This window comes from Lonchura striata, chromosome 12 (assembly GCF_050655825.1).
Source record: "Lonchura striata isolate lonStrDom1 chromosome 12, ASM5065582v1, whole genome shotgun sequence".
Taxonomy (NCBI): Eukaryota; Metazoa; Chordata; class Aves; order Passeriformes; family Estrildidae; genus Lonchura; species Lonchura striata.
The window spans coordinates 14,275,078-14,301,206 of record NC_140714.1 but is presented as its reverse complement, the minus strand read 5'-3'; the positions used below and the strand labels follow the sequence as shown (position 1 = coordinate 14,301,206).

At 50.4% G+C, this 26,129-nt stretch overlaps 1 protein-coding gene across 2 annotated transcripts in view; it reads right to left on the bottom strand.

Moving 5' to 3' along the window:
* Positions 1 to 14,886, bottom strand: part of TEX264 (testis expressed 264, ER-phagy receptor) — a 39,140-nt gene extending 24,254 nt beyond the window's left edge. Inside the window, exons 1-4 of one of the 2 annotated variants that reach the window (XM_021533319.4) lie at positions 14,841 to 14,886; positions 13,854 to 13,921; positions 12,425 to 12,716; positions 6,883 to 7,104 (exon numbers count right to left, since the gene is read on the bottom strand). In XM_021533319.4, coding sequence (XP_021388994.2) covers positions 6,883 to 7,104; positions 12,425 to 12,682 — 480 coding nt within the window. In that variant the 5' untranslated portion in view covers positions 12,683 to 12,716; positions 13,854 to 13,921; positions 14,841 to 14,886. Of the gene's footprint in view, positions 1 to 6,882; positions 7,105 to 12,424; positions 12,717 to 13,853; positions 13,922 to 14,302; positions 14,446 to 14,840 lie in introns of those variants that run through there. The other variant, XM_021533330.4, reaches the window with a different exon arrangement.
* Between the last annotated feature and the right edge of the window lie 11,243 nt (positions 14,887 to 26,129).

Below are 26,129 nucleotides of genomic sequence, written 5' to 3'. Positions count from 1 at the left end.
AGCGCACTCCCTGCAGACACAGCTTACACAGACTGCTCCGCTGCACAGCCCAGCCCGCTCCACAGGCACCACACAACACTGCCCACCAAACCCCTGCCACCTGGCTCAGCCCTCAGCCTGCCCTCCCCTGCCCGCTCCACGCTGAAGGAGAGGTCACTCACACTCAGGACTGAAACATCTTTGGATGGTTTTGTCGCTAAAAATATTTAATAGCTAAAAGTCGCTGTGAACGTGCAAACTGATGTGATGTGACATCCAGCTGGGGGGTGCCAACCAGCAGTGAGCAGGCAGCCTCGCTGCAGAGACCCACTGAAAACCAGCTGTCAGTGCAGGTCAGAGAGAAATGAATGTGCCCCCAAAGGCACAGGCACCCCGGGGTCCCTCTCTGCTCCCTGCCGTTGCATGTCACCTTTCGGACAGGCTCAAGCCGGAGCATCACAGTGCCTGCCCCTCGCCTGCCCAGCCTGAGATCCAGAGCTTCACTGGTTCCTGGCAGAGAGCACACGCCAGCCAAGGGTGTTCTCCAGCACTGCCGACCAAGCCACTCTGGTCCTTGTCCTCAACATCAACCAGGCTGCTGGACAACCAAGAACGGTCTAGGAATAGTGCAAAACCCACAATGTGACATGACCTACAGCCCAGCTTGGGACCATGCAAGGGCTCCCAAAACACTTTCCCTGGAGCCTGCATCCTTGCTCCAAACATCTGACAGCCCATGGCCAAGCAGCCTGTCACACTGTCTGCTCTGGTCTCGTCATTGACATCAACAGAAAATGGACACATCAAATCCTCTATGACTCTCTAGGATTTTTTCCCTCGTTATTATTTGATGTGTGAGGATCAGGTAACCTCCTGTTTTCCTGGGAACCCTACAGACCTATACCCGAGAGCACATGAGCTTAAAATGAAGGTCATCCCACCCAGCCAGGCTACTGAGCCAGCACCCCTAACCCCAGCACCCTCTTTAAGCAAACTGATTCCCAGTCACATTGGGGCATGGGGAAAAGGCAGGAGAAGAACTGAGGGCTCCATTTCCCAGAAAGCCACTGGCATATTCTGCAGGGAAATCCATTGATGCAAAGAGGAAGAACATCAACTGGATAAGTCTTCCCAGACCCACATGATGAGACACTGAGGGTGGCAAAGTCCCAGGTTAGTGGTGATGAGTTGTGGATAAAGGTATCCTGCTCCTCCTTCTCTCTAGAGAGAGGGATATATGGCTTTGAGTGGCCCTGGCTCAGCAGGGGCTTCCCCTTGGGCAGTAGTCTTCAGCCTCTGGTCCCCAGGGCTTGCAGGAGAGCCAAGGAGTTCATGAGGACAAATGAAGCTGTGGCCAAGGAACACAGGATTGAGCATCTGTTAATAATTCCTAGACCTCTGGAGGAAAATTCAGGCAGCAGTTGATTGGATGAAGCTGCCACTGTGATCAGCTCTCACGCACGTGCAGACTGAAGCCTGAGCTGCTCACATACGACAAGCTGGCATTTAAAAATGCTTCATGCACAGAGACTGAAATAAATAAATTAAATCATCCAGGAGAAAGAATTTAAGTGGAAAAACATCCCAATAATTGAGCCATTTTTGCAAATGTTTTATCAGCTCCCAACCCCCAACCCCAGCCTCCCAACACAGCCAAGCAAAAGGATGGCCTTTAAAGCATAAACCACCTGGGATGGGAACACAGCTCCACAGACCTTCATTTAAAACAGTTGGGAGAAAAGGATTTTCAACAGATCTGAGAAAAGGCAGCAGGTTCAGCAGCAAGGTGAGCCAGAGAGGAAAGACGAGGTGCAGCCTCACAAGGGTGCTGAGGCTCAGCTGCCAAAAAGGACCACTTAGGCTCCCAGGTCCCTCCAGACAGAAGCATCCACATTATGGAGCTGTTTGGGGCACTAGGTAGGGGAGAAGCGTGTGAAGGATGGCACAGATCCTGAATAGGTCAGCCAGGGGAAACCTCAGCAGTACCAATGAGAAGGGAGGAGTGTTCACTGAGTATTTCTGCACTGAAATTAGGACAAAGTCAGCCAACATGGGCAGAGGATGTGGGTGAAATGTTTGTTCTTCCATGATAAGATAAAACACACGGCTTGCAGGCCCAGATAACACACATTTTAACATACTGAAGTCCATGCTGACAAGCTGTCCACATGTCAAAGGGTGATCTCTGGCCAGCTGGAGATGCTACAAAGTCCCAGGAGAGACAGCAGCCTGTACCTGCCAACATTCAATGGGTAAATAACTGACTCGAACAAGCAGAGTGCCCAGGAAGAGACAGCCAAGACAAAATACACGGATGGCTGCAACTGGGCCAGATCACCAGGAAGCAAAGGAGATCAGCATAATTAATGCCAACCAACACTCGTTTACAGCTGTCAGATCCTGTTGGCAAACAGGATTTGTTTTAGTGGGGAGGGCAGGCTTGACTGATAAACAAACCAGCACTCGTGCCATTCAATCAAGCTCAGAGAAGATGTAGGACTTGGCATCGTTTCCCATCTTTAACTGAGAAACTGCAACTCCATCAAAGGGCAGAGGCACGTGTTTGAAGTTGCTATTAGCTGGCTCAGATCAAACCCAGAACTGGGGGGTCTGTGGCAGGGAACAAGATCTCCACCAGAGATTCATGTGCTACAGCAGTATGACCATTGCTGAAATAAAGCATCTGTTTGAGCTACTGACAAGTCACAAAACTTTCTAAGCTGAAAATAGGTCCAAAAAAGAAACCAGAAATTAAGGTCAGAAAATATGGAAAACATTGGAAAATGTGGGAACTTTAAAAGATTTTTGTATTTAGCTTAGCAAAGAGAGAGGGAAGAAGTGATCACATCCTAAACTGCCAAAGCTGACAAGGGGAGCAAAGTTTGCTCCAAGCTAATGGTCCAAGGAATAACACGTTTCCCTGGCTGTAAACAGGAACAAGCGACATCTTTCTAGCACCTTGTGGAGCTCCTTTTATGGGGAGCTGAGGTGTGGAGGAACATGACAGCCTCTGTCAGGCAGGAACCAACCTGATAGTTCGTAAATATTTCCTGACATCACAGAGTCCATGCCAGCCATTCTTGCTTGAGATCTGCATTGTAAAGAAGTGATTCATAAGTCCATGGAAGTGGGAAACTTGTGATTACAGAGATCAGGGAAAGCAAAAAAGCTGGGAGTTTAGCTGAAGTTGGAGGATACCTTTACAAGACCATCTAAAGAGATAAAACGCCAGTTTTCCAAGTTAGGCAGAGTCAGAGTTTGAGGTCAGTCAGTTGGTGCTCTGGAGGGTGCAAGGCAGTCAGGATGATACTGGCATCCACTTCCACATGTGCCTTGGCTGAAGACCACAAAACTGACCCAAAAAACCCACAAAAAGAGGCCATATTGAAGCAGGCACTTCTAGGGCAGTAGTGGGAGACACCTGCCAGCTCTGCCTTGGATGCAATTAGCCAGCTCTAGCTGCCAGAGGAGACCAACAGCCAGGAGGTCCAAGCCCACCCACCTGGCAGTGCCCACTAGATGCTAGAATGGATGCAGAGAGATGCAGGGACACACAGCCCACCACAGAGAGCTCATTAGACCTAAAGCAGAAGAAACACTCCTTGAAATGGCAGGTTACAGGGGAATAACCTGCTCCCAGAGCTGTCAGAAAGGGTCCCCAGCAGAGAAGAGCTTTCTCCTTTGCTCCCCAGAGCTGGGAGTGCCTGGTCTGACAGGCAGCTGTGTTGTGGGCTAGGAGTGCACATCCCAGGGAAGCAGGGCATACCTGCCTGGAGGCAGAGAGAAGCAACATCAGAGGTTATTAGGGAGGAAATGCTTTCAAGGGACACTAAATAACCCCAGCCTGTGCCTTAAATAACCCATGTTCAGAGTAGTGAGCCAGCAGCCCCTCCTGGGCTCCTCGGAAGGTGATTCTAGCCAGTAAGTCACTGCCAGCCTGCTATCCCAGGGGAAAAATGTCCTCTTACCTGCCAAGGATGGCTGCAGCCATTTCCCCACAGCTCTCAAAAGCCCAGCCTGCAGCAAAAAGTCTCACAGAAATGCCAGCTCCTGTGCTCACAAGAGCCAGAGGGGCAAAGATGCATGCTGCAAGGATAGCCTGGACATGAGACCTCCTGCTCCATGCCAGCTCATCTCCCTTCCACTCTTAATGAAAGGAGACTGTCACCCTACTGCTGTTTTTTTAATTCTTATTATAAATTTATTTTTAACTTTTCCTGTCCCTCCAAAGCCATGGCAGACTGGCAAACACAAAGTCCAGACTGCTAAAAGCCAGTACCACTGCACCCCCACTGCCTGGGAAACATGAGCTACATGCATTCCTGGTAACTTCTGCACAGCACCAGCAAGCCCAGAGGGAGCCACACGTCTCATCCACATCCACCAGCCTTTGGGACTAGATGTCCCAAAGTTAACCTCAGGGGATGCCATGGGAAGGCTGCTGGAGTGCCATCCGTGGTAAGGCTTCTTTCCACTCTGGCCCAGACTTCCCCCCCACCTCCCGCTGCCCTGTTCCCTCAGCTAGACCCCAATCCCTCAGCTCCTTTGCCCTACATGCCCTGCTCCAGTCCCCTTCTCCTCCAATTTCTCCTCTATTTTTCAGCATCTCCAAAACTTTCTCCACCCTCCCTCCCCACCTTGCAGCTTGATTTCTGCCTCCTTCAGCTCCCTTTCCATCCCCAGCTCTCCCACACCTTCTTTCTAGGACTAGGCAGACATGTCATCCTCCCTCCACTTCAGCTAATTCCCTCTCTCCATGGGAGCCAGCTTTTCATTCCTGCCACTGAGTCCCTTTTCATGCCTCATGGCTTTTGCCTTCCGACCTCCTGAGATGGGAGAGCTGTGGGGAACCTGCTCTTGGCAGGCCTGACCCCCAGCTCTCATTAACAGCACCTTTACCAAAGCAGGCACACAGGAAATAAATAAATAAAGTAAATCTGTCTCGCTGCTCTCTCGGGTTGCTTAAGGGAGTTGGGCTCCGGGGGTGGGATGAAGGATGCTATTTGGAGAAGCTGTCTCCATGGCAACCCCCATTCCCACCACCGAGCGGGCACAGGTCACCTGTTTCCATGAAAGTTTCCCCCTTCCCTCCCCATCCCTCCATCCCAGGAAGTGCCAGCACAGCCCCAGGGGTGCAGACAGTCCAGGCTGAGGGAGAAGCAGCAATGACACTGGAGCAGTAGGGATGCTGCTGGCACGGCTGCAAACGGCCTCCCCAGTGCCCTGTGCCACACTGGAGAAAGGCAGGGCATCCCCACGGTGCAGTGTGCAGGGAGCAGCAGCACCCACTCCCCTCTGCCCCTCCTGGCATGGCAAATCCACCCTCTTCCTGCCTGTGTCCCCACGGTCAGTGCCAGATGGGCAGGGGGTCCTGCTCTGCAGCAGGACATTAGGACAGGCACCCTGACCCACGTGCTGCTGGGACTGGGGCAGAAATCAAAATGTGTCCCCTCCCTCTGCAAGTGCCTGTGGGCGCTCTGTTTCTGTAGGATTTCAGTTATTGTAAATGGAAACCGGCCGCTCCCATTAAACACTGCCAGGTGCTCCCAGAAGAACCCGTGGTTCCCTTTTTAGCTCCAACAGCTCCATCTCTCAGCGACAGATGCGCTGTGGGACCTTTCCCGGCTCCGGCAGCGCCAGCCCGGTGTCTCCGAGCGCTCCCGCGGCCAACCTGCCGCTCCCGCCCGCGCCAGCCCCCCTGCGCGCCCGCGCATCCGCCACAGGGCTGGCAGCAGTGCCTGGTGCCCCCACAATGAAACGGGCACGGCTCCAGCAGCAGACACAGAGCATGGAGCGAGAGGCTGAGAACAGGAGACTGGCTCTGCTCTCCAGAAGGGGAGGAAGGAGCACCGGGGGTGTCACCTACTGCCAGCACTAATGCATGTTCCGCCAGTAGCAGTGGGCAGCTCCTTGCAGTCACGGTGGACAAGAGGGTCAGCAAAGAGGCCCCAGCTGAAGTTCCAGGATTGGCACCCTGGCAGCCATCCTGCAGCACAGCGCAGGCTGGAGGGATTCACACGGTTCCCCCACAAGGCTGGGAGTTTCGCCAGGAAAAGCAAGTTTATAAATAGTGTGTTTCAACATGAACAAACGAAAGCGTCAGAACTCGACAGTCAGATAAGCCAAGGGCTGAGCACCGGCCCCTCCACAGCATCCTCCCCCACTGGGAAGGACAGTCCCTTCCCTCCTTCATCCAGCTAGCCAGGACCTTCCTTGCTCTCTGGAAAGCCTGCAACTGGAGGCGCCTATGTCAGATGTGCTGCTTGGGAACACCCTTGCCACAGCTGCCAGAGCAGACAGAGCCAGAGCAAGGCAGCAGAGCTGGCTTCGAAAAGACCACAAGCAACAGGGATGGCCACTCAGGGCAAGGGTAAACACAGCCCACAGCAGCCAGCTACCCAGGCAGGGCCAAGACCCACAAATTTCAGTGTGTTGCTTGAAAGAAAGTTTTCATAAGCCCACAGGCCAGAAAGTTTCTAACTTCTCCTGTTCCTGGAGAAGCCCCATCGGTGAGGCTGGCACTCAAAACAGAAGTTCCATAGCATGAAGCATTACACCAAAAGGCACATACCTGCCATATCCTAACAACAAGAAAGAGACTCAAGGGGAAAATCAGCTTTTATCTCTGTGTTAAGGAGAAAAACAGCAAGTTATTAGATGGGAACTTGTTTCTCATAAACACAAAACAGCAGAAAAGACACCCCCGTGCCTATCGAGTGAATGGAAGGACATCCCTGCTGGGGAACTACCTGCCAGATTGCAAAAGGAGAAGATCTTGATGGTGGTGCCCAAGGGAAAACATCAAGACATGACACATCAGAGCAGCCCCATCAGCTGTCAGGAAGAGAAGCCTCTGACAGCCCACTGAACACATGCAATGCTCCTCATGCCACACTCACTTACCTTGATGTAAGAGTCAAGGGCTGGGTGGACACGGTTGACTGCCAGATGGATGGACAAGGGTGTAGTGAACGGGAAGGTGGCCATCACCACGTGGCTGGGAGCAGGGAAGCTGAAGATCTTAAAGCCATACTTCTGGAACCGTTTGATCTGCTCTTCCGACGGCTTCGCGTCCCCCTCGCTCAGGATGCGGCCTATGGCGAAGCGGCACTTCTCTGGAGACACCTGATTGAAGGGCACAGACAGACGGTGTCAGAAGAAGGGAGAGGCTTGAAACTGGCCAAAACCTCACCTTGCTGAGGTTGGAGGCAGGAGATGACCACAAACCACTAAAGGCAATGGCCCAGCACGATAGGGCACACCAAGGCAGGTGCCCAGTCCTAAGCAAGGCTGATCCAGGCCTAAATCATCTACACTCCTCCCAGCCTAAAAGCACAGCCCAGTGGGGAAGCTGCTGCTCTGCTCCTTGGAGGGCAGAAAGACTTGCAGCAGAGAAGAGCTAAACTCCACCAGCTGCTCACTCAAACCTGTCCCAGGTGACAGTTACTGCAGAAAGTGTCTCTCCTGATCCTGCATCAGACACCTTTCTGTCAACAACTGGTCACAGCCATCCCCTTCTGCAGGACAAACCTGCAGCTTAGGGAGGGGGCTTAGAGATGTGATCACAGCTTGCCCAGTTTGCCTCCACCCCACCCATGAAGAAGTCCCCTGGCAGCCATGTGCACATGCCACCAACCACCATGAGCCACCGGCACTAAGCTGGAGAGAAATCCAGAGGCTCCCAGGTCCTTCCAAACTAGGCACACTCAGTATGGCAGTTTTGGGGTGGGGAATCTGAGGCAGGTAAGACCTGCATGCAGACACCCAGCTGTTTGTAGTAACACAAAGAGAAACATATTCACTCCTATCCTGAACCCCAACAAAATACAACACCTACAGCATGCTCTCTTTACAGATTTGAGGATGCCTCCCATTAGAACAGGGGGTGCAGGGCTCTCAGCCCAGCAAGGGGGCTGCTCAAAGCCCTGCCACCAGCAGGCCCATGGAACTCCAGCCATCTCCACACCCAAGCTGACCCAGGCCACAACTTTCATTTCTAGTTTCCAACAGAATCTCACCACTTGACATCAAGCTTACCCACAGCCCTGGGCAGGAACATGGGAGGGGGCTGGACAACCTAGCCACTTCCCCTGACATAACCTAAGGGCACAAAGGTGTCACAGAACTCTCACAGGGAGGATGTGAAGCAGAGAGAGGATGCACCAAGGCCAGCGTTTAACCGGTTCCCATCCCCATGCAACACCACAAGGGGATCTGTGCTCCCTGATCTCACCCCTACCTTTGCTGTACTGAAGCTCACCAAAGCTTCCTCCTGCAGTGCAACCACTCTCTCTGCACTCCTTGCCCTGCCTTTCCTTTAAACACCTTTTCATGTTGCAAAGCAGAACCATTCTGGAGGGGGAACACGAGAGATGCAAAAGGAGGAAAGCAGCCTGCAGAGCAGCAGCCATCGGGCTGGGGACACGTCTCACGGCTCGCTCTTGCCCTCCTGCGCTACAAGAGGGAGCTGCAGACAGAGCTGTGCCCAGCATCCATCACCGCTCCGGGCAGGAAAGGAGAAGCAGATCCACCCCAAAGACAGCAAGAGGCAGCCATAAATGGCATCCCTGGGAAAAGAGCCAGATGAAACAAGGAGATATGGAAATCTAGACTAAATTCCCTTAAACATTCAATCTCCATTTATGTCCTGAGCAAAAACAGCTCAATCCCAGCCCCAGAGCGATTGTTGGAAGGATGGGAACTGCTGGAGTGGGCAGCAATGCATGGCCAGGCATGTTTGATTCCTCCCTCCTCCTTTACCTTTCCTTTTCACAGTATGTAGCCCCACAGATATCTTTCCAGGGGTAGCAACAAGGCAGATTTGCCAAGGAAAGGGAAAAAAAAAAAAAAAGGAAAAAAAAAAAAGGAAAAAGGAAAAAGGAAAAAGGTCCACTTAAAACCAGCCTTTCCCTAACAGATTTGTCTGTCAGTAGGCAGGTGCTGATCAAAGCCTCTGGCCCCTCAAACATCCTGACAGAGAAGTTCTGGAAATTATTGCTTAACCTATCCATTAGCTTTGCCAATCAGAACAAAACCCATTTCTGCATTCACAGAGCATTTTGGTCTTAACCATCCAACACTTGGGCACGGGCTTGTGGCTGAGCACATGGACTGCAGGCAAAAGTCCCTGGCATGTGCCCACAGCTATATGTGAGCAAGAGCTTGGCTGAAGCCAAGCACAAACCCACCCGCCACATCCAGTCCTTGCTGTGAAGTTATTTTTGTTCCTGCCAGAGGTGGTAAAAGGAGGGAGAAGTCCTCTGGGCTGCTAAATATTAAATAAAAAGGAAAAAAAAAAAAAGAAGTTGAAATTAATATTAATCTCATCCATTAAAACACATAAAACATTGCTGGCAGGGTTTTGGCAGCACTTGGGGAGCATCCTTGTGTGAATGTTGGGAGAGCCAGGAGTCAGCAGGGAGCCCCAGGGATGCTGGTGGCAGTGGCTGCCCTGAGGACTGGCATGACCCTGAGGCAGCCCACATGCTCCAGGCCATGGGGCTCCCCCCAGCCCCACTCCCTGCCAAGAGCAGCATACAGCTGCTGCTCTCCAGCTCAGCATTCCCATCCTTTCTCTTAGCCAGAGCTTCTTTGACCATGATTCCACCAGCCCAGTAACTGGCACATGGCACTTGCTGGCCACCAGCCCCTTCCTGTCCCAGTGCTGGGGACACCAAACTCCCCAGGAGCCATGGCTGGGGTGGCTGTCTGGCCAGAACCCTCCAGTGCTCCACCCCTGCCACCGCAGGACGCAGCCAGCACGTTCTGCTGCCTGATGACAAAGGTCTATTTTTAGAGACAAGTCAACATCCGTGGCAAGTGGCCAGCTCTGGGCGGGCCAGCTCTGCCAAAGGGTGCTCCACTGAGGTCAGGAGAGCACTGAGAATGAGGAGGAAGAGGAGGAAATCATCTCTTCCTCCCAGGAGAAAGGCAGCCTGGGTGAGCAATCCCACCCTGTGGAACCTCCAGGAATGAGGAGCCAGCAGTGCACACCATCTCCCAAGCCATCATGGCTCAGTACATACGAGCACACAGGGAGCCCTATGGGACACTGGGGTGCTCTGCACCTGAGCCAGCACATCAGGTACGAGCACTGCAGTCTCAGCCAAGAGACCAAGCCACAGCTGGCCCTTTCTTCACCTGCCCACAGGCAAGAGGACCAAACACAAACACATTCTCACTCTCAGCACCCTGCCTGGCCTGACCTGCCTGCTGGTGAGATGTGGATCTCTGTGGGAACCACTTCAGGAGCCAAAGATCAGCACGTGGAAGGTCCCACCAGCAGCCCAGCTGCTCCAGCAGACCAGGTCTGACACTGTGCTCATGGATGGCAGGCAAGGGGAGACTCCTGCCACTGTGCAGAGCTATATCCTGCACAGCCCCCCTGTGCTCCGGCCACCACAGTGGCTACAGAGACAGGAGGCTCAGGCCAGTGTCACCTGCTCAGTGTCATGAGCAAAGGTAGCCTTTCAGAGAAGGGCAAGGTCCATGGGGCTGCCTGCCAAGCCTTGGAGGGCAGGTTAGACTCTTGGACAGGGAGGAAAGTTGGCTTCCAAAACCCTGGATGGCCACCAGAGTCAAGGCCTGCAGCCCTACTGCCTTCTCCTGCCACAGGGTGAAGACAGAGATGCAGCAGATGCAGCAAGAGGAGAAAAAAAAAATACTTGGAAGGGGAGGCAGTTTCACCCTTCATTGGCTGCTCTAATTTTCAGGGTCAGGTCAGAGTTACTCCTTCCTAGTTTCACCCGGTGCTAGCAGGGAAAGCATTCCCTGTGCCAGCCAGGGCAGGAGTTACCACAAATATCCTTATCAGTATCCATGAGCCTCAGCAGTACAGGCTTTTACTAGCCCAGGCTTTAGCAAACAAAGAGCCAAGGCACTGTCAGCTGAAAGACTGCAGGGCAACCACAGGCATGTGCAAGTCACATCCCTGGAGCAGGACAGAACTGGGAATGGACACTGAGCCTTTCCCACAGCCCTGACTGCCTGCTCTGTGTCTGGAGACCACAGCAGAACAAGCAGCAGCATCAGGATTCTCAGCTCCAGGTGAGACCCTCAACACAAGGATACAAATTAATGGCAATGAAATGGACACTCTGAACACATGGGCACCATGGCTCCAGCTCCAAACGCGACACTTCCTCCAGACAAAAGTGTCCAAGCATGCCTAGTCTAACCTTGCCTCTGCCCAGCTCATCCTAAGGAGAGAAGTCACCCTTGCTATCATCCTTCCCAGGCCAGGAAGAGGCACCACAGTAGTGTCTTCTCTGCCTCCCGTGATCCAGGTAGGTAGAGACAAGTCAGGGCATCACAGGATACAAGGACACAAGGTGGCTGAACACACCAGGCTCCTCTGTGTACAGCAAGCTCAGTGCTTTCTCACCTCCAGTATCTTCCTGTCACAGCTACTCAGCACTATGTTTTCATGGACAAGTTCTTCCCTCAAAGCAGGTCCAATCCTTGGGAGAACCATCTTGCAAGCAACAAGGTTTCTAAATCAGGACCAGACATCCCCTAGAGCAAAATCACTGGGTGAGAGCTATCAGCCCAAGCCATGTGCCCTGCACCAGCCCCCAACACACGAGCCCAAGCACACATGCACAGCTGCTGGCCACTCTTTTGTCCCTCCTCCCACAGATTCCTCCACGGTCACACTAGCTACTGCAGAATTACCAGGGAGCCAGGCTGTCTGCCCCAGACAAATGCCCACATGCCATTATTTGGAAACCCCAGAGTCATTCAGCATCAGCAGCCAGGTTCCACCCCCACCAGCAAGTCCTGATGCACTTTTGTTTGTTCCTTGTCTTTAACTGTTCCCATGGAGTACTGGGCTCTGGCTGGCAGCCATCAGGCAGCGTGCTTTCTGCTCACCTCTCAGCCCAGGGAGCATCATGGAGCAACTGTTTCATCAGACAGGAGCCCTCAGCATGCAGCACCTGAGACTTCAGTAAGAACTCTCAGGGGATGGAAGAACTACAGGGAAGCTCAGAAACACATGAGAACACTAGAAACAAGAGAAAGAGTATGGATGAGAACAGACTGAGCTTTTGAGAAGCGACCATCTGCTTTCAACCACAGAGCTGCAAGTCCAGAAGGAGCCTTGGCTGCACTTCCAAAGAACATGCCAAGGAATGCCTCACCTTGGGGTCGTGAACACTGGCTTCTGTTCCATAACCAGCTCTGTTATCCTGCTGACACCCTATTCAGCAGAGGCTATCAGAAGATACCAAGTTTTGCTCACCCAATGCCTTTCAGTCAGGATTATGCAAAACCCCATCTGCTTTCAGGTGCTTTTCCCCACACAGTGTCCTCTGAAGATCTAGGAGACCTTGTGAACCCCAGTGCTCACCTACAGAGGACGAGCTGCACGTGCCTGAAACACAATTAGGGAGTACCCCGAGGTGGGAACCACGAGAGCGTGCTGGCCTCGCCGGGCACGCCTTACCGTGTGAGGATTGTCATAGTAGACGCCGATGGAGCAGAGCTTGGAGGAGATGCTGCAGCCATCCGTGAAGAGCTGCCCGGATTCTCCGTACGGGCCCACCCTGAACTTGTAGGCCAGAGTCATGTTGCCGACAGGCGGGGAGCCAGCACTCACAACCACCTCAGTGAAGAGCCCCGAGTAGACGACGAAGCCGAAGACGGTGAGCAGCAGCAGCACGACCAGCGCCGCGATCAGCCCCAGCAGCACCCAGTCGGTCATGATGGACACCTGGTGCGCCACGGCTCCTGAGGCACTGGCAGCGAGAGCAGAGAAGAAAAAGAAGGGCAGTCAAGCTACCACTTGGGCAAAGAATTGCTTTCTAAAGTTATTGATTTGCAGCAAAATGCACTCTCTTGCAATTCTTCTTATGTGTGAAGCTTAAGAGAATGGAAGCCCTCCAGAAGCCTCCTGTATATTAGTGCCACATTGCATCAGCCTGCTCCAATTGGTCACCAGGTACAAATTATATTGCTTCAGCGCCACTTGGGAATGAGGTGGTTTTGAAGGGAGGACAGAGAGGCATCATCTCCATCTCCTCAAAACTGTTCAAACCCAGTTTTGATCCAGGAGAGAACAAAAAACCATCCCGGGAGCCTGCATCATGCAACAGATAACAAATACACAACAGTGGGCTAAGGATCAGGAAACCATAATAATTTATGGGTATCAGGCCCACTCTAAGCAGGGCAGCCCCTTTGTCAATACATCCAGAAGCCCAGACCTTCCTGTCATGACCCAAATGAGAACCACACCAGTTCAGATCCAGATTCAAGCACCCAGAGTGGCTCAGAGGAAGCTGAAAACCCAGCTAGAAAAAGCATTTCATACACACTCAAGTACAATGATTACTGGTATTCCTTTTAGACGGCTTTATTTTAAACTAGAAGAGTTTTTATAATTTCAACAAAGGCTTCCTGTTTTGTTTGGCATCTTTTCTCTAGTGCTGACTGTGGGACACAGCAGCCTGGTGAATGCCTCCTGCTTGTTTTCACCTACCAAGTGCAAACACTGGGGAGGTGCAATCCAAACCATTCCAGAAGAGTTGTTTGTGTTTTATGCTCCCTTGAGAGACAGCTCTGGTCACACAGGGAACGGTTGCGATGCTCCCCTGAGATTTTCACAGAAGGTTTGGAAGTGAGTGCTGAAGTAAACACTCCACCTTTACCTCTGCATGTTATAAACACACTTTGTCCACGAAGTGTCGTTCATGTTCACCGAGGCTGCTGCTTGTTCACTCAGATTTACAAGAGAAAAGCCACATCCTGGTAGGAAGCACAGGCAGCTCCGCTCTGCTTGAGCCCGGCAAGCAAATACACGGCAAAACCAAACTGAGCCCAAACTGGGGCCACACTCCGGGGCCAGCACCATCTCACACCATGACCCCACTCACCTGAAAAACCAGCTCAGCCCAGAAATGCTTCAAGACATCTGATCCACAGAGGTGCAGGATCTGTGGCGCTGCAGCAGGAAAAAATAAGTATCATTGCTTCCTCTCAAACTCACGGGACCAAAGGCGACACAGCTGTGGCGGTGCAGCTGAAAGGCGCCCGGTCACCTCGGACCTGCTCCCCAAAGGAGGGGTGTCCCGGGGAAAACCTCCTCCTGCAGGACCAGCAGGCCAAGATTTCTGCCCAAAACCCTGCGGCTGAATGCACGGGCACCAAGAAACATGGAAATGGGAAAGGAACGGTGAAAGAGGACGACGTCCTGCCTGTGCTGGTGTCCCAGCCCGGCCGTCCCGGGGGACACCTGAGCCGCAGCCGGAGCTGCTCCCGGGAGCTCCCGGAGGGATACACCCGCTCCCGCAGCGCTCGGCTCCTCCCTGTAACCAACACAGACCTGGCACTTCCAATCACGGCTCCGGCGATTCCCCCGAGCCGCCAGCCCCAGGGCCCTGACGGCAGCCGCCCCACAGGAGAGCGGGGGATTTTTGGCTGTTCTTCCCGGTTCCCGTGGCTCGTTCCCCGCCGGCACTGGCAGGCACTGCCGGTCCTCCCGGCCCTCCTCACGGGCCGGGGATGTCACCTCCCCTTTCCGCCCGGGATGCCGACCCTCCCGGTGCCCGTGCTCGGCAGAGGGTGGGGGTCTGCCCCGAGCGGCCCCGCAGTCCGGCCTGCCTGCCGGGAGCCGCAGCCTGGGCCCCGCCTGCCCGCGGGCAGCGCCCTTCGCACCGGCACCGGTGCAGCCCCCGCCAGGGGCGTGCCCACCGCCGGAGCGCTGCGGGACCCGGCCGGCGCCCTCCGGCTCCAAGCAGGCCGCAGCCTGTGGGGACCGGACCGGCGCGGCGCGGCGCTGCCTGCCGGGCCCCGCGGCTCCCCGCGGAGCCGCCCCCGCCGCGGTGCCGGGCGGGGTCCCCGGGCACCCCCCGCGCTCTCACCGGGGCTCCCGGCGCGGCCGGCCCGGAGCGATCCCGGCGCCGCCCCGCCCCGCCCCGCCGCCAGGGGGCGGCTGCGCGCGGGGCGGGGGCGGGGCCGGCGCGGGGCTCGGGGGCGGGGCCGGGGCGGGGCCGCCCGCGGCTCTGCGCGTCCCTGCGGGCGCGGCACGCCGTGCGCCCTCTGGCGGACGGGCGGCGGCCCGGCCCGGCCGCAGGGGAGCGCGGTTCGAGCCCCCCAGGCTCCACACAGCTCCCGGCTGCTCCGCGACCCTTCCCTCGCCTGCCCGCTTACCCAGCCCTGCAGCCCCTCCCTGCCCCGAGCAGGAGGATGTGGATGCAGGGCTCCCAGCTCTGCTCTGCTCTCCCCTCCCAGCCCGTGCGCCCTCCGGGGCAGTGCTGAACGCCAAGAACGCCGTGTCCTACAGCCTGCTGGGCTGCGGCATCCCGGCGCACGGCCCTGCCGGCTGACCCGAGCCTCAGGCTCCCCGGGCCGGAGCCCCCGGTGGCTGGGCCCTTCCTTCCCTCGGGCGCTGGACAAGCAGGTGCCACCCTGCAGCAGCCGAGCATCACTGCCCTGACCACACGGCCTGGCCTGGCCGGTCGGGGCAGTGGGCAGAGCTCTCTGCAGCACTCAAGCCCTTCCCAAAAACCCAGAGAGGGTTTTCAGCAGCTGCTCACAGGTTCCATCACAGAAACATCTTGGCTCCTGCCTCTGCTTGGGCTTTCCCACTGCCCAGCTGGAAGGAAAATGAGCCAGCCGTCTCAGACGGCACTGCCCAACAAGGGGAGCACCAGGAGGGCTAAGAAGCAACCTTCACACCTCTGAACTTCTTTCAGCCTCTTCAACTCTCTTAGCAAGGAAAGTTTGCTCTGCATTGGTCCGTGAGCCACCTCCAGATGCAGCAACAAGGAACAGTGGAGTTTGCTGCGGTCTCTCCTGCTGTAGTTTCACATCCATTTCCCAACATTCCACCCCCCTTCACTGGGGTTGGTTTTTTTTGGTTTGTTTGTAGAGGGAGCCCAGCCACTGCTTTTCACCAATGTGCTCATTTATGAACAGCAGTGTGAAATACTGCAGTACTTCATTTCTTGCCTTTCTCCAGCAGCTTCCTTGTGAGGATCTCAAGGCTTTCCATAAACTGAAATTAGTTAAACCTCAGAGGCCCTCCTTGTATTTGGCACTATAACTCTTTTGCAGCTGTAAGAAAATATTCCAGCTTGGTTACGTGTCTCGCCTGGAGCCATGCAGTGAATCACTGGCAAGAAGAGGAACAGAACTCAAAAGCCCTGTTGCTGCCAGCTCTGGCCATCAGACACCACTCCTTCCTCCAGCCTTAAAGTTCTTGAAATCTGCACACATTTAGTACACAACGCATACAGTTCTCCATTACAACAGCAAACACTAAAATTTGGGTCTCATTTAACAGCTTCATGCCTTTACTCTGAACCAGTACATTGGGGAAAGGTGAGGCAAGTAAAATGTGCTCTCCAGCAGGGCCCTGTGTGTAAGGGTATGGCAGGCACTTGGTCTCAGATTTGTTTGGGCCCTGGGCCCCTCACATCTCTAACAGGGGATGCAGATCAGCCCATTCTCATTTGAATTCTAAGCAGCAGTCAGAAGTGGAGGTGGGTTGTGAGCAGATGTGGGCGAGCTGCCCCACATCTCAACCTCCAGCCAATATTTTTCTGTCTACTGTAGCCTCTCTGTGGAGGGACTCCGGCTTCATCCCAGCATTAGCAGGCAGAAATGATGCCCAAGAGGCATCAAGGGACCTCATCTCACTCCTGCAATACTCCACATTGTGTCAGCAGGGTACCTGTGCTGGGATATTCAGCTCAGCCTTGGCCCAGTCCTTGGCTTTCCAGTTCTGCTCACACCTGCTGGCCCCTCCATCCTCTGCTCCAGGACAAGACACTTTGTTGTCCTCTCCTCTCTCAGTTGCCTTCACCTGCTGGACAAGGTGAGCTGACCTTTGCAAAGGTCACTTCAGGTGCGCAGTAAGCAAATAGATGTGATAAGGATACTGATCACCTTGGGAACTTGGCAACACACAAATGGCTCTGACTAACTCTGCATGGAAATACACTCCCTAGAGGGGCAGGCAAGAGGCCAGAACAGATCACACAGCCGTGAGGAATTTCCATCAGTACAGACACAGACAGGCTCCACTCCCAGGTCCTTCCTGGAGCCCCTTAACAGCAACTCTGCATTACTGTTGATGAACCAAGACTGGCACTTTGTTCCTTGCAACCAAAGGAGACCATCAGCTGTGGGAAAAACTGGAAGGAAGGCAGCACAGGCAGGTGGAAATGCTGACCTGGTAGGTCCTCTCCAGAGGAAAGACACTGTAGAGGGCAAGGACTGTGCTGGCAGAGGGTGGGACGGGGCTGTGTGGACAGAGTGAGGGCACAAAGGGCTGTTTGGGTGCTGCTTGGTCCAATGAGCCAGGACCAGGGCGAGGCTCATTTAAGTCAGTAAGGTTTTGGCCACTGGCCTCCCTAAACACAGGATTAGTGGAGCTGGGAGCAGGAAGCTTCCTGGGAATCATTTACAAAGGCTGCACAAGACAGGACAGGTTTACCCCTCTGCATAACGGATTCCACTGTCAGCACCCAGTACTGACACAAAAGCTGTTGTTGAAAACCTCAAGGTGAGATCAGGAAAGGCTCACATACAACCTGGTATCCCACGAGGGCCAGGCCTGTGAAAGGCAAACAGCATGAAAAACTCAGCAGCACTTCAGTCCTTGACCTTTTGGTGCCTCTGCTAACACAAAAGAGGAGATGCACTGAAGGATTAACTGTTGGTCCATTGGCTTGCCCTCAGATTTACATTCATTTCCCACTGCAGGACAGGAATGTTTCTTTCAGGAATAAAATTTGCAGTGTTAAGAGTAAGAAATGGCATGCTCATCTTTTGAGACAAACTTAAAAGTGTTAAGAAATATGCAAATTATTCTTATGGCTAACTGTCTATTTAGGTCACAAATGCTAAACAGCAAACTATTTTCCCCCAGGATCTATTAGCAAAAATGGTCTCATAATTAAATGCAGTTTTTAAGTTATGAAGGAACTTTTCAGACAGACACATAACCTTTCCTACCTCCTGCCTTTGGAAACCAGAAGGGTCAAGTTTAGATTCTCAGCTTGTGTTCAGATCCCAGTCCTGAACCACACAAACCTGGGAGTTATAGGATGCAGTGGCTAAAACAAAACTAGCCACCAAACCAAGCAGAATGGCTGGCAGTGACAGGAAAAACACTCAGTAATGCCATGACACAGAGCAGCAGGACAAGTAATTCTGTCATGGGGAATTTCCATGGATACTACAAGCAAACTTCTATAAAATTGAAAAATGGAAGAAAAACATCTGTAGGTTGTAGCCTATGAGCTCCTCTTTTTGCCATCAAAGCCTTAAACAACAGATTGGAATTCTGCACCTCTGATAATCATCCATTTTGCAAAACACTGACGTGTTTTTTATTTAACAAATTGCAATGGAGCTTTCATCTCTTCCTTTCAGATGTCACATCACCTCTGGTAGCTACTGTGAATGACAAGGAGTCATTCAGACTCCTGTCCCCAAGGCCAACAACTACATTTGTACATTGCTTTGATTTTCTGTGAATAAAAGATCACTTACAAGCCTGAAGAGATGCATTATTCATCTTTGAACTCCCCTGAAAATAATTTTAAGCTGTTTATAGCTCCAGTCACTTGGAACTTGAGTGTGCAACTTTGACTCACGACCAAACAGGTCTGGCCAAATTCCTCCTGAGGTGCCAGGCAGGGGCCAGTGCTCAGAAGGATCTGTTCTTACTTAGGTAGCAATGCTTCTCACAGACACTTGTTCTTGATCCAGAGCTATATCCAGACTGTATCTCCCTTTGCCCATACTGGGAATATTGCTACTTCCTGCTGCAGTGTGTCACACACACACAAAGCATGGGGCTATCCACACCTTTACCTGGTGAAAAATGTATTTTATAGGGACATTTGCATTGAAATATTCTCTTATTTCTCCTCCTGTGGCATGCCTTTAACTGGCATTGCCTTAGCAGCAACTGTGTGCTTCCTGCTTTACCCAGAGGATTATCTTCCAATGGCTTTGAGCTATAGAAAAATACACATCAACAAGCCAGGTCAACCAGGCCCTTCCTTCCTCCTTTTTCTTAACCTACTCTCTTGTACATGAAATGTAGATTAAGTTTAGGATGTTTTTCTTGCTGAAAACATGAGATAGTTTACCCAGAGTGTTTTTCCATTTTCCACCCAGACAGAACCAAGAAGGGAATCAGGAACACACCACACTTTGTCTCTCTGGGTTTGCAAACTGTGCTCACAGAAAGTGTTGGGTTTAATGTGGACTTGTCAACAAGCTCATTCTCTACAGCAAATGACAATTTAGACTGTCTTCCAGAATTTTTAATGAGGGATCCCCTAACAGGATTCAGGAATCTCAGCAGGATTCTAAGAGCCTTACACAATGTCATTGTAACCAGCTGGCACTCCACAAAGCAAAGCAGCCCAGGGGTGATGACACCAACAGAGCTTTCATGTCAATGGTTCTCCTTTAGCTTTACAAGTGACTGCAGAAGGAACAACAAGCAGGAACATTTGTTCCAACCTTAATTGCTAGCTTCAAAATCAGAAAATTAATTTCTTACAGCCATGTTGTATCCTGTTTTTAATGCACATGTATAAATAGTGCTTTTAAAAACCTCTCTGGCAGCTCTCTAAAGAATTACATTGCGACAACAGCTCCAAAATTAAAGTCAAAATACATTTTTGGTATAAGATTTTCATCTTCTTTCTGGCAAAAAAACCCAAAAAACTGTGTTGCAAAAATACTTCATGAGACTCCTTCAACAAGAGAACATCTGTGGAGAGCTGCTGAAAATCTGAGGAGGGGGAAGGCTTCCAAAAGGACTTTCAGAAATCCTAATTATTTAAACTCTCATATTTCCCTTTCTTTTCCTACTACCTCATGTTGTAGTGGACATACCATTCATAATAAAAGCTATTAAACACAGGTGATTTCTGACATTATTCTACCTCAATGTGACCTCCTTTCTCTCCTCCAAGTGTCACAGCCATAGGCTCAACTTTTCATATTTTGATTATTTTTGTTGTTGTTTTTGCAGGTAAATCAATTTCCCAAGATTTTAGAAGTTTATGAGGTGGTTCTAGTCCTGCTGCCAGTCAAGGATCAGTCAGCCACGTCTGAGCCACCCTTATAGAATCACTTTGAAAGTGCAGGAGGGTCTCCAGCCTTGGGATATGGCCTTACTAAGTAAATTAAAGGAGGCACTCAGCTGTAGCGGTTAACTCAGAGCCATCCACCATGTCACACTCAGTTTGCTCCCCCTTTCTTTGTGCATTTCCCCTACATTTTCCTCTGTCTACTCCAGCACCAGCAAAGCTCCTATTTTTGTAAAGAAATGCAACACTGTGCAGAGGCTGGGGAGGGCCAGTCACATAGATCCCACAGGAGCTTGAGCCAAAACTCAGAAGCCCAAAAAGAGAGTATTTTTTCCATTTAATTATGAAACCTCTACTTGTGTACAAGAGGGGAAGTTTTATGCCTGTGCAGTGTTTGCTCCTGTAATTTTTTCCTCTTGTCCAAAAAAACCCCCAAAAAAAACCCCAAAAACCCCAACACAAAAAGACTTGTAGTCTGTCACTGAGAAAAGCAGTATTTTCCAGATAAATACAGCCCCTTCCTGGGTTACTGAGGCTAAAATATTGTTTAAAAAACCACTCCATGAAATTGAGAGATTAAATCCCAAGTTTATGCCTTGGTTTTTCCCTGGGAGGTTTTTGGGCAACTCTATATTAGTCTGAGCTGCATTACCTGGACCAAAGGCTCCTATTGGTCCAAGTGATCAATTTTAAGCTCTGCTCAAATTGAAAAGTCTGTCAAGATTCTTTGTACAATACTCACATTTCAGTATGAACAATTTTAGAAGAAAATGTCCAGAAATTGTCATTGTGAGTTGCAAAAGCTTTGAATTCACAAATAGTTCAGTGTGTCAGGGACAGTTCTCTGGCAAACTCTAGTGTTATTTTTCCTGGAATAAGTGATCAAGTGAGCTGATGTAAGTCAGTCTCTGCTGTACACAACACACAAGGCTTGCCATTAATCCAGACCAGAGCAGAACATTAACACTAAGCTGATGCTGGTACATTAACTGGGGCAGAGGAAAGGCTGCTGGTTTCTAGCACCAGTTCCTGGGGGAAAGAAGAATTTGGGATTGGAGGACTGACTGGGGCTGGGAAGAGATTCCATTTCCTATAGCGTTTGGTATTACCTCCACATTTAGCCTTGGCTAAGTAGCAATGTATCTTTCTTGGGTACAAAGCAACCAAACCCAGAACCACAACAAAGAGAATGTGTGCTCCTAAATAATCAGTTCAGGGTCTCACTACAATTTAAAATGGAGTCATCTGACAGGGATTATCTCTGTGGCTTGAGAAATAAAGGACAATACCCTGGGTGGGAAGACATGCTTTCAATCTTTGTCACCTAACTGCTGCCAGAGGACAAGCATGGTGGAAACCAGTCCCCAAACATGTAACACAGACAGCACATTTTCTCACTCCCCTTTTTCCAACGGCCAACAAATGAACGTGTGTGACTTGCAGAAACTGGGGCTGAGCCACATTTCTGAAGGCAGAAAGACTGCAGAAAGACAGCTCCAGCATGGAGAAAAAGATCTTTGTGGCAAACTGAATTTAGCAACGTCACTGGGAGCTTCTGACTTAACCGTGTTCTGCCTAGCTGCACACTCCAACCACCACCACTCCACATACCTGCCAAACCAGCCTCGTTCAGCCCACTTGGAGCTCTGCCACCAGCAGCTGGACAGAAGATGACTGATGCAGTTGTAAAGCAACATCTAATGAAGAAATCCTTTTTATTTCAGGGCTGTAATTAAGCCATAACTTGCAACACTGCCACTGGCTGAGGCAGGAAGCCTGCTGATGGCTTGTACCAGGAGAAACAGGAGATAGAATGAGGTTGTTACTCCACTTCAGACCAGTCCACGTTGGCCTGAGTCAACCTCAGACCAGTTTAATGTAGCTGTTTCCTTACCTGTTTCTACTGCCTGGCAGGTCTCCCAGATAAACGGGCTGCTTGCATTGCTGTGGCACAGAGGAGGGTGCTCTGGCTCTGGACACTGGCAGGAAGGTGTTGCCCAGGTTTCCAGGGACTCTTGGTACAACAGAGTGGAACACTGCTACAGCAACAAAAACTGCAATATCCCACTGCCAAATGTTCCGCCTCCAAACAGAGTCTCAGGCCCACTGTTCCCACTGTCCTTGCAGACTAGTGACTGTGGTTTTCAGGGACACAAACACTCCACACATGCACTTAAAACAGAATATTTAAGCACTTCCCAATTAGATCCATCTCCTGCACATTAAGCTGAGCATGTCCCTTCAGTGGGCTGCCCAGACAGCTTAGCCAGCTCCCAGGTGGGCACCTCTGCCTGCTGGAAAGCTCAATGCTGAGCTGACAGCTCCCTCCTCTGTCAGAAAGTAAAAGCGGCCTAAAAGTCTGTCCCTTCAAGTGTCCCTTGGAGCAGGGGACTTGAATAACCGAGGATATTATGCATTTTCTCCCATTTTTTGAATGCAGGCAGAGGAAGTCTCCAGAATAGCTTCCCGGTGGTAGAGGACTCCCCAGCCAAACACAACCAGCGCTATTAAATCTTCAGCTCTCATCCTGCCCTGTTGCAGCTGATCAGGGGGAACCTGACACAGCAGCAGGGCACAGCCGGGACTTGCAGCTGTGTCAGCACATGCCAGGTGTCCTGCTCTGGTCCTTCTGTGCTTTGGCTTCTCCAGGATGCAGCAGGAGACAGCGGGAAGGCAGCAGAGCACAGGCAGTGTCCTGCTCAGGCAAGACTGCAGGCTCCTGTAGGTCGCTGGCAGGTCTGTCTGTCCTTCCCACTCAGTTTCACACTGAGGAGGTACCCACTGCTCCTTTGCTTCTGACTGTGAGGAAAAGATTTGATTTAATGGTAGGATGAATTCACATATGAAAACTTAGCTGTTATCCCTGATGTGTTCCCTCTGCTAACAAGCCAGCCCTAGGATTAAGTGTTGCACATGCTGAATATTTGTGCTCCATGCTTAAGGCCAAGGCATTATGTGTTGGTTCTTGAAGCAAAACTGGAAAAGGGAAGCATGGGCATTTCATAGAAAAAACAGTTTTGGCATAAGAACATGTTGTAGTAATTTAATTATTTCAGGATCAAGTTGCATCATTATGTTCTCTTCTGTTTACCCTTTGAAACTAAAAGGGAACGGGGTTTTATTTCACTTTTATTTCTAGCACAATTTACTAGAGCTCTTCCAAGTATTTCTAAATTCAGAAAAGAGAAAGAAAACTAATTATCTCAAAGTGCACAGAAAGATTTTAATATTAAATGTCTTACTATACAACTGAAATATTCTATTCCATTTCTGTTCTATTGTTTTATAATAGAACAGAATTCTATTCTGTAAATTCCATTTACAAACTCAAAGTTCTGTAATTATTTTGAGTTTGAACATAAACTGACCTTCACTGGTCTTGCTTGCTGCCTCTTAGTCAAACTACATTTCTCTGATAGGGTTTTAAATTCAATTTGCTCTGAACATACCACAAAGTAAACTTATTACCATTTTATTTTCTTGCCACTGCTCACTTAAAGACAACAAAATGCCATGTACAAGCGCCGTGTTGGTGTGAAATAAACTAAATAATTCAGCTTTCAACTGACACACAACCTGACAGAATTGTGTAGAAAAATAAATTACTTGCAAGAGACGATAATGGAACATAGGAAAGGTTTTCAGAAGTGCAGGAGGAGCTTGTGCCCTATTTGTGGAACACAGGAAGGTGGGTCACACTAGGATTAAGGGATGAGCTTGTGCAAGTCACTGCAGTTTGGAGCTGTTGTGCCCAAGAGCCAGCCAGGGTCTCTGAGAGCTGCAGCCTCCTGGATACATATTCCCAGGTATGGATGCGAGATAAAATTTCAATTCAGGCAATAAATCACCTTCGCATGAGGAGAAAAGGAGGAACCCACACTTGGACAGGGAACACAGACCACAGAGTGCTCTGATGGCTTTGCTGCAGGATTTTAAAGTGTGCTTGCCGCACCCATGGAGGCAGAGGATAGGCTTGGAGACACGCAGTTCTTGGAAGGCCAGTGTTCCTCTGAATCTCAAGGCCTTCCAGCCAGGATTCTCTCAGCAGGAACACAGAGCTGCTTTCTCCTGCTGCAGTAGTCCTGCAACAGGGAAGCCTGACCAAGCCTTGGAGGTGCCTGTGCCAGACACTTGAGCAGCACTGATCTGGGGCTTGTAGGTGTCCTTTCTCCAACCACTGCTAGAGGAGGCCAGCAAATTTTTGGAGCTTCTGCTCCCCCTCTGCATATCAAAGGCTTTGGATTTCCCTATCTGTGTGGACAAGCGGTTCTCTCTTCTGTGAAAACCCTATCCAGAGCACAGGAATTCTCCCTTCATCAGGGCTGTCGTAACAGCAACATGCACAGCACCCATGGGCCCAGCTGCAAACTACCACCCATGGACAACACCAGTGAGCTAATTGCTACAGCAAGGGAGAAGGAGGAGGCTAAAGGACTTGCTTTTAAGGTGGCCACTTCCTTTAGGACTTCAGACAGGTGACTTGCCCTTCAGGATTCTTTATCTCTGAGGCAGATCAAAAACTAAATTCATTAAAGCCTGCATTTGGCCTAAATGTGGTGTAGACTATGCAGAGAGGAAGACTGATGTCCTACATGGAAGAAATAGATCTCCTTTTGGTTTGAACTCTGCTGGGTTTACTTTTTTTTTTTTTATTGGCACCATTGGGAGAGTTCCCATTTGCTTAATTAGGCCACATATGAGGAAACAGAAAAGACACTTGGCATATTTGGCTTGACCTGCTAATTTCCATTGTTTATTAATCTGAGCTGCCTGGGTTTAGATAAAAGTTCATGACATTAGGAGCTGGATAGCCAAGTCAGCTGGGAAGGATAAATTGTTGGGGATTTTTGGGTTGGTTTTGTTTTTTCTACAGACACAAACCCACGTTTTTATTGTGGTAGACAGATGCTTTACACTGCTCAGTTTATAGCCCTAGAACAAAGACAACATTGACATACCATTATGTTTGGTTGGCAAGCATTTCTAGATACTACTCCCAGTTTCTGACAAGATTTTTAAAAGCAAATTATAATGCAATTAACTAATAGGTAAGTTATGGAAGCACTCTTAGTAAATCATGTCAATGCTGGGGTGTTTGAAGGAAGCTCTCAGTTTCCTGGCACAGAAACTACATTTACTCTTCAGTGAAGTGTATAGCTTGACCAAAAATATAACCCATGGTATATTCCCTAAGGGAAAAAAAAAATTATCAGCTACTGCTTCCAATTATTTCTTCTCAGTTCTTGTTGTTTTCCTGCTAGCTGTAAACACATTTGAAAGACTGTCTGACTTAAGTAGAACTGATTGTAAAAGGTATCCCTGCAATAAAAATATCTGCAAGAGATATTTGGGGTATTTTAGCTTTTCATGGCAGTCAATAAACCATTTTTTCCCCTGTATGGGCCCTTACCTTGGCAAAATAAAATAATTGAGGGGAGGAGGAGAAAGGGAGGGGCTTTGATTTATGACCAAACTAATAGTTTCAGAATACATTGCTTTGATACATAAACAAAGTCCCCAAATGTTGTGTGAGAAGAGCTGCACTTCTGCAGCAGTTTCTCACCCTTGACACAAACCTGGCCATCATGAAAGTCAGGATGAAGACTGTTTTGAATAGCACACGCAAGACAAGAAAAGGTAGCAAGTTCACACTACAGACACCTTCAGAAGATGTGGTTTACAGAGAGAGTTAGACTGAGGATCCTCATTGCTGTCAGTAGAGTTTGTTGGCTACCTTGATTAAAATCAGTTTTGAATCCATTACAAGATACCTATTCACCAAACTGGGAAAAGTCAGCTCCTGAAGTACTTTCATTAACATCATGCCCAAACAGTACCCACCTGAGAGAGCAGGACCTGTGGCCACAGACCCAAATTCAATCAGTGCTCTCCCTTGGGCAAGGAGAAGGAAAAGGAAGCACACACACTGTGATCAAAACACCCGATAGTGTTTTGGAAACAAAGGCAAAAATTCCCAATGGATCATTAAAAAAAAGCAACAGTAGGCCACAAGGATCTCTATTAAACAGTAATAAAAAACAATTATGAAAAGAACCTATGGCCTAGAAATAACTGATTTCTGATTCAAGC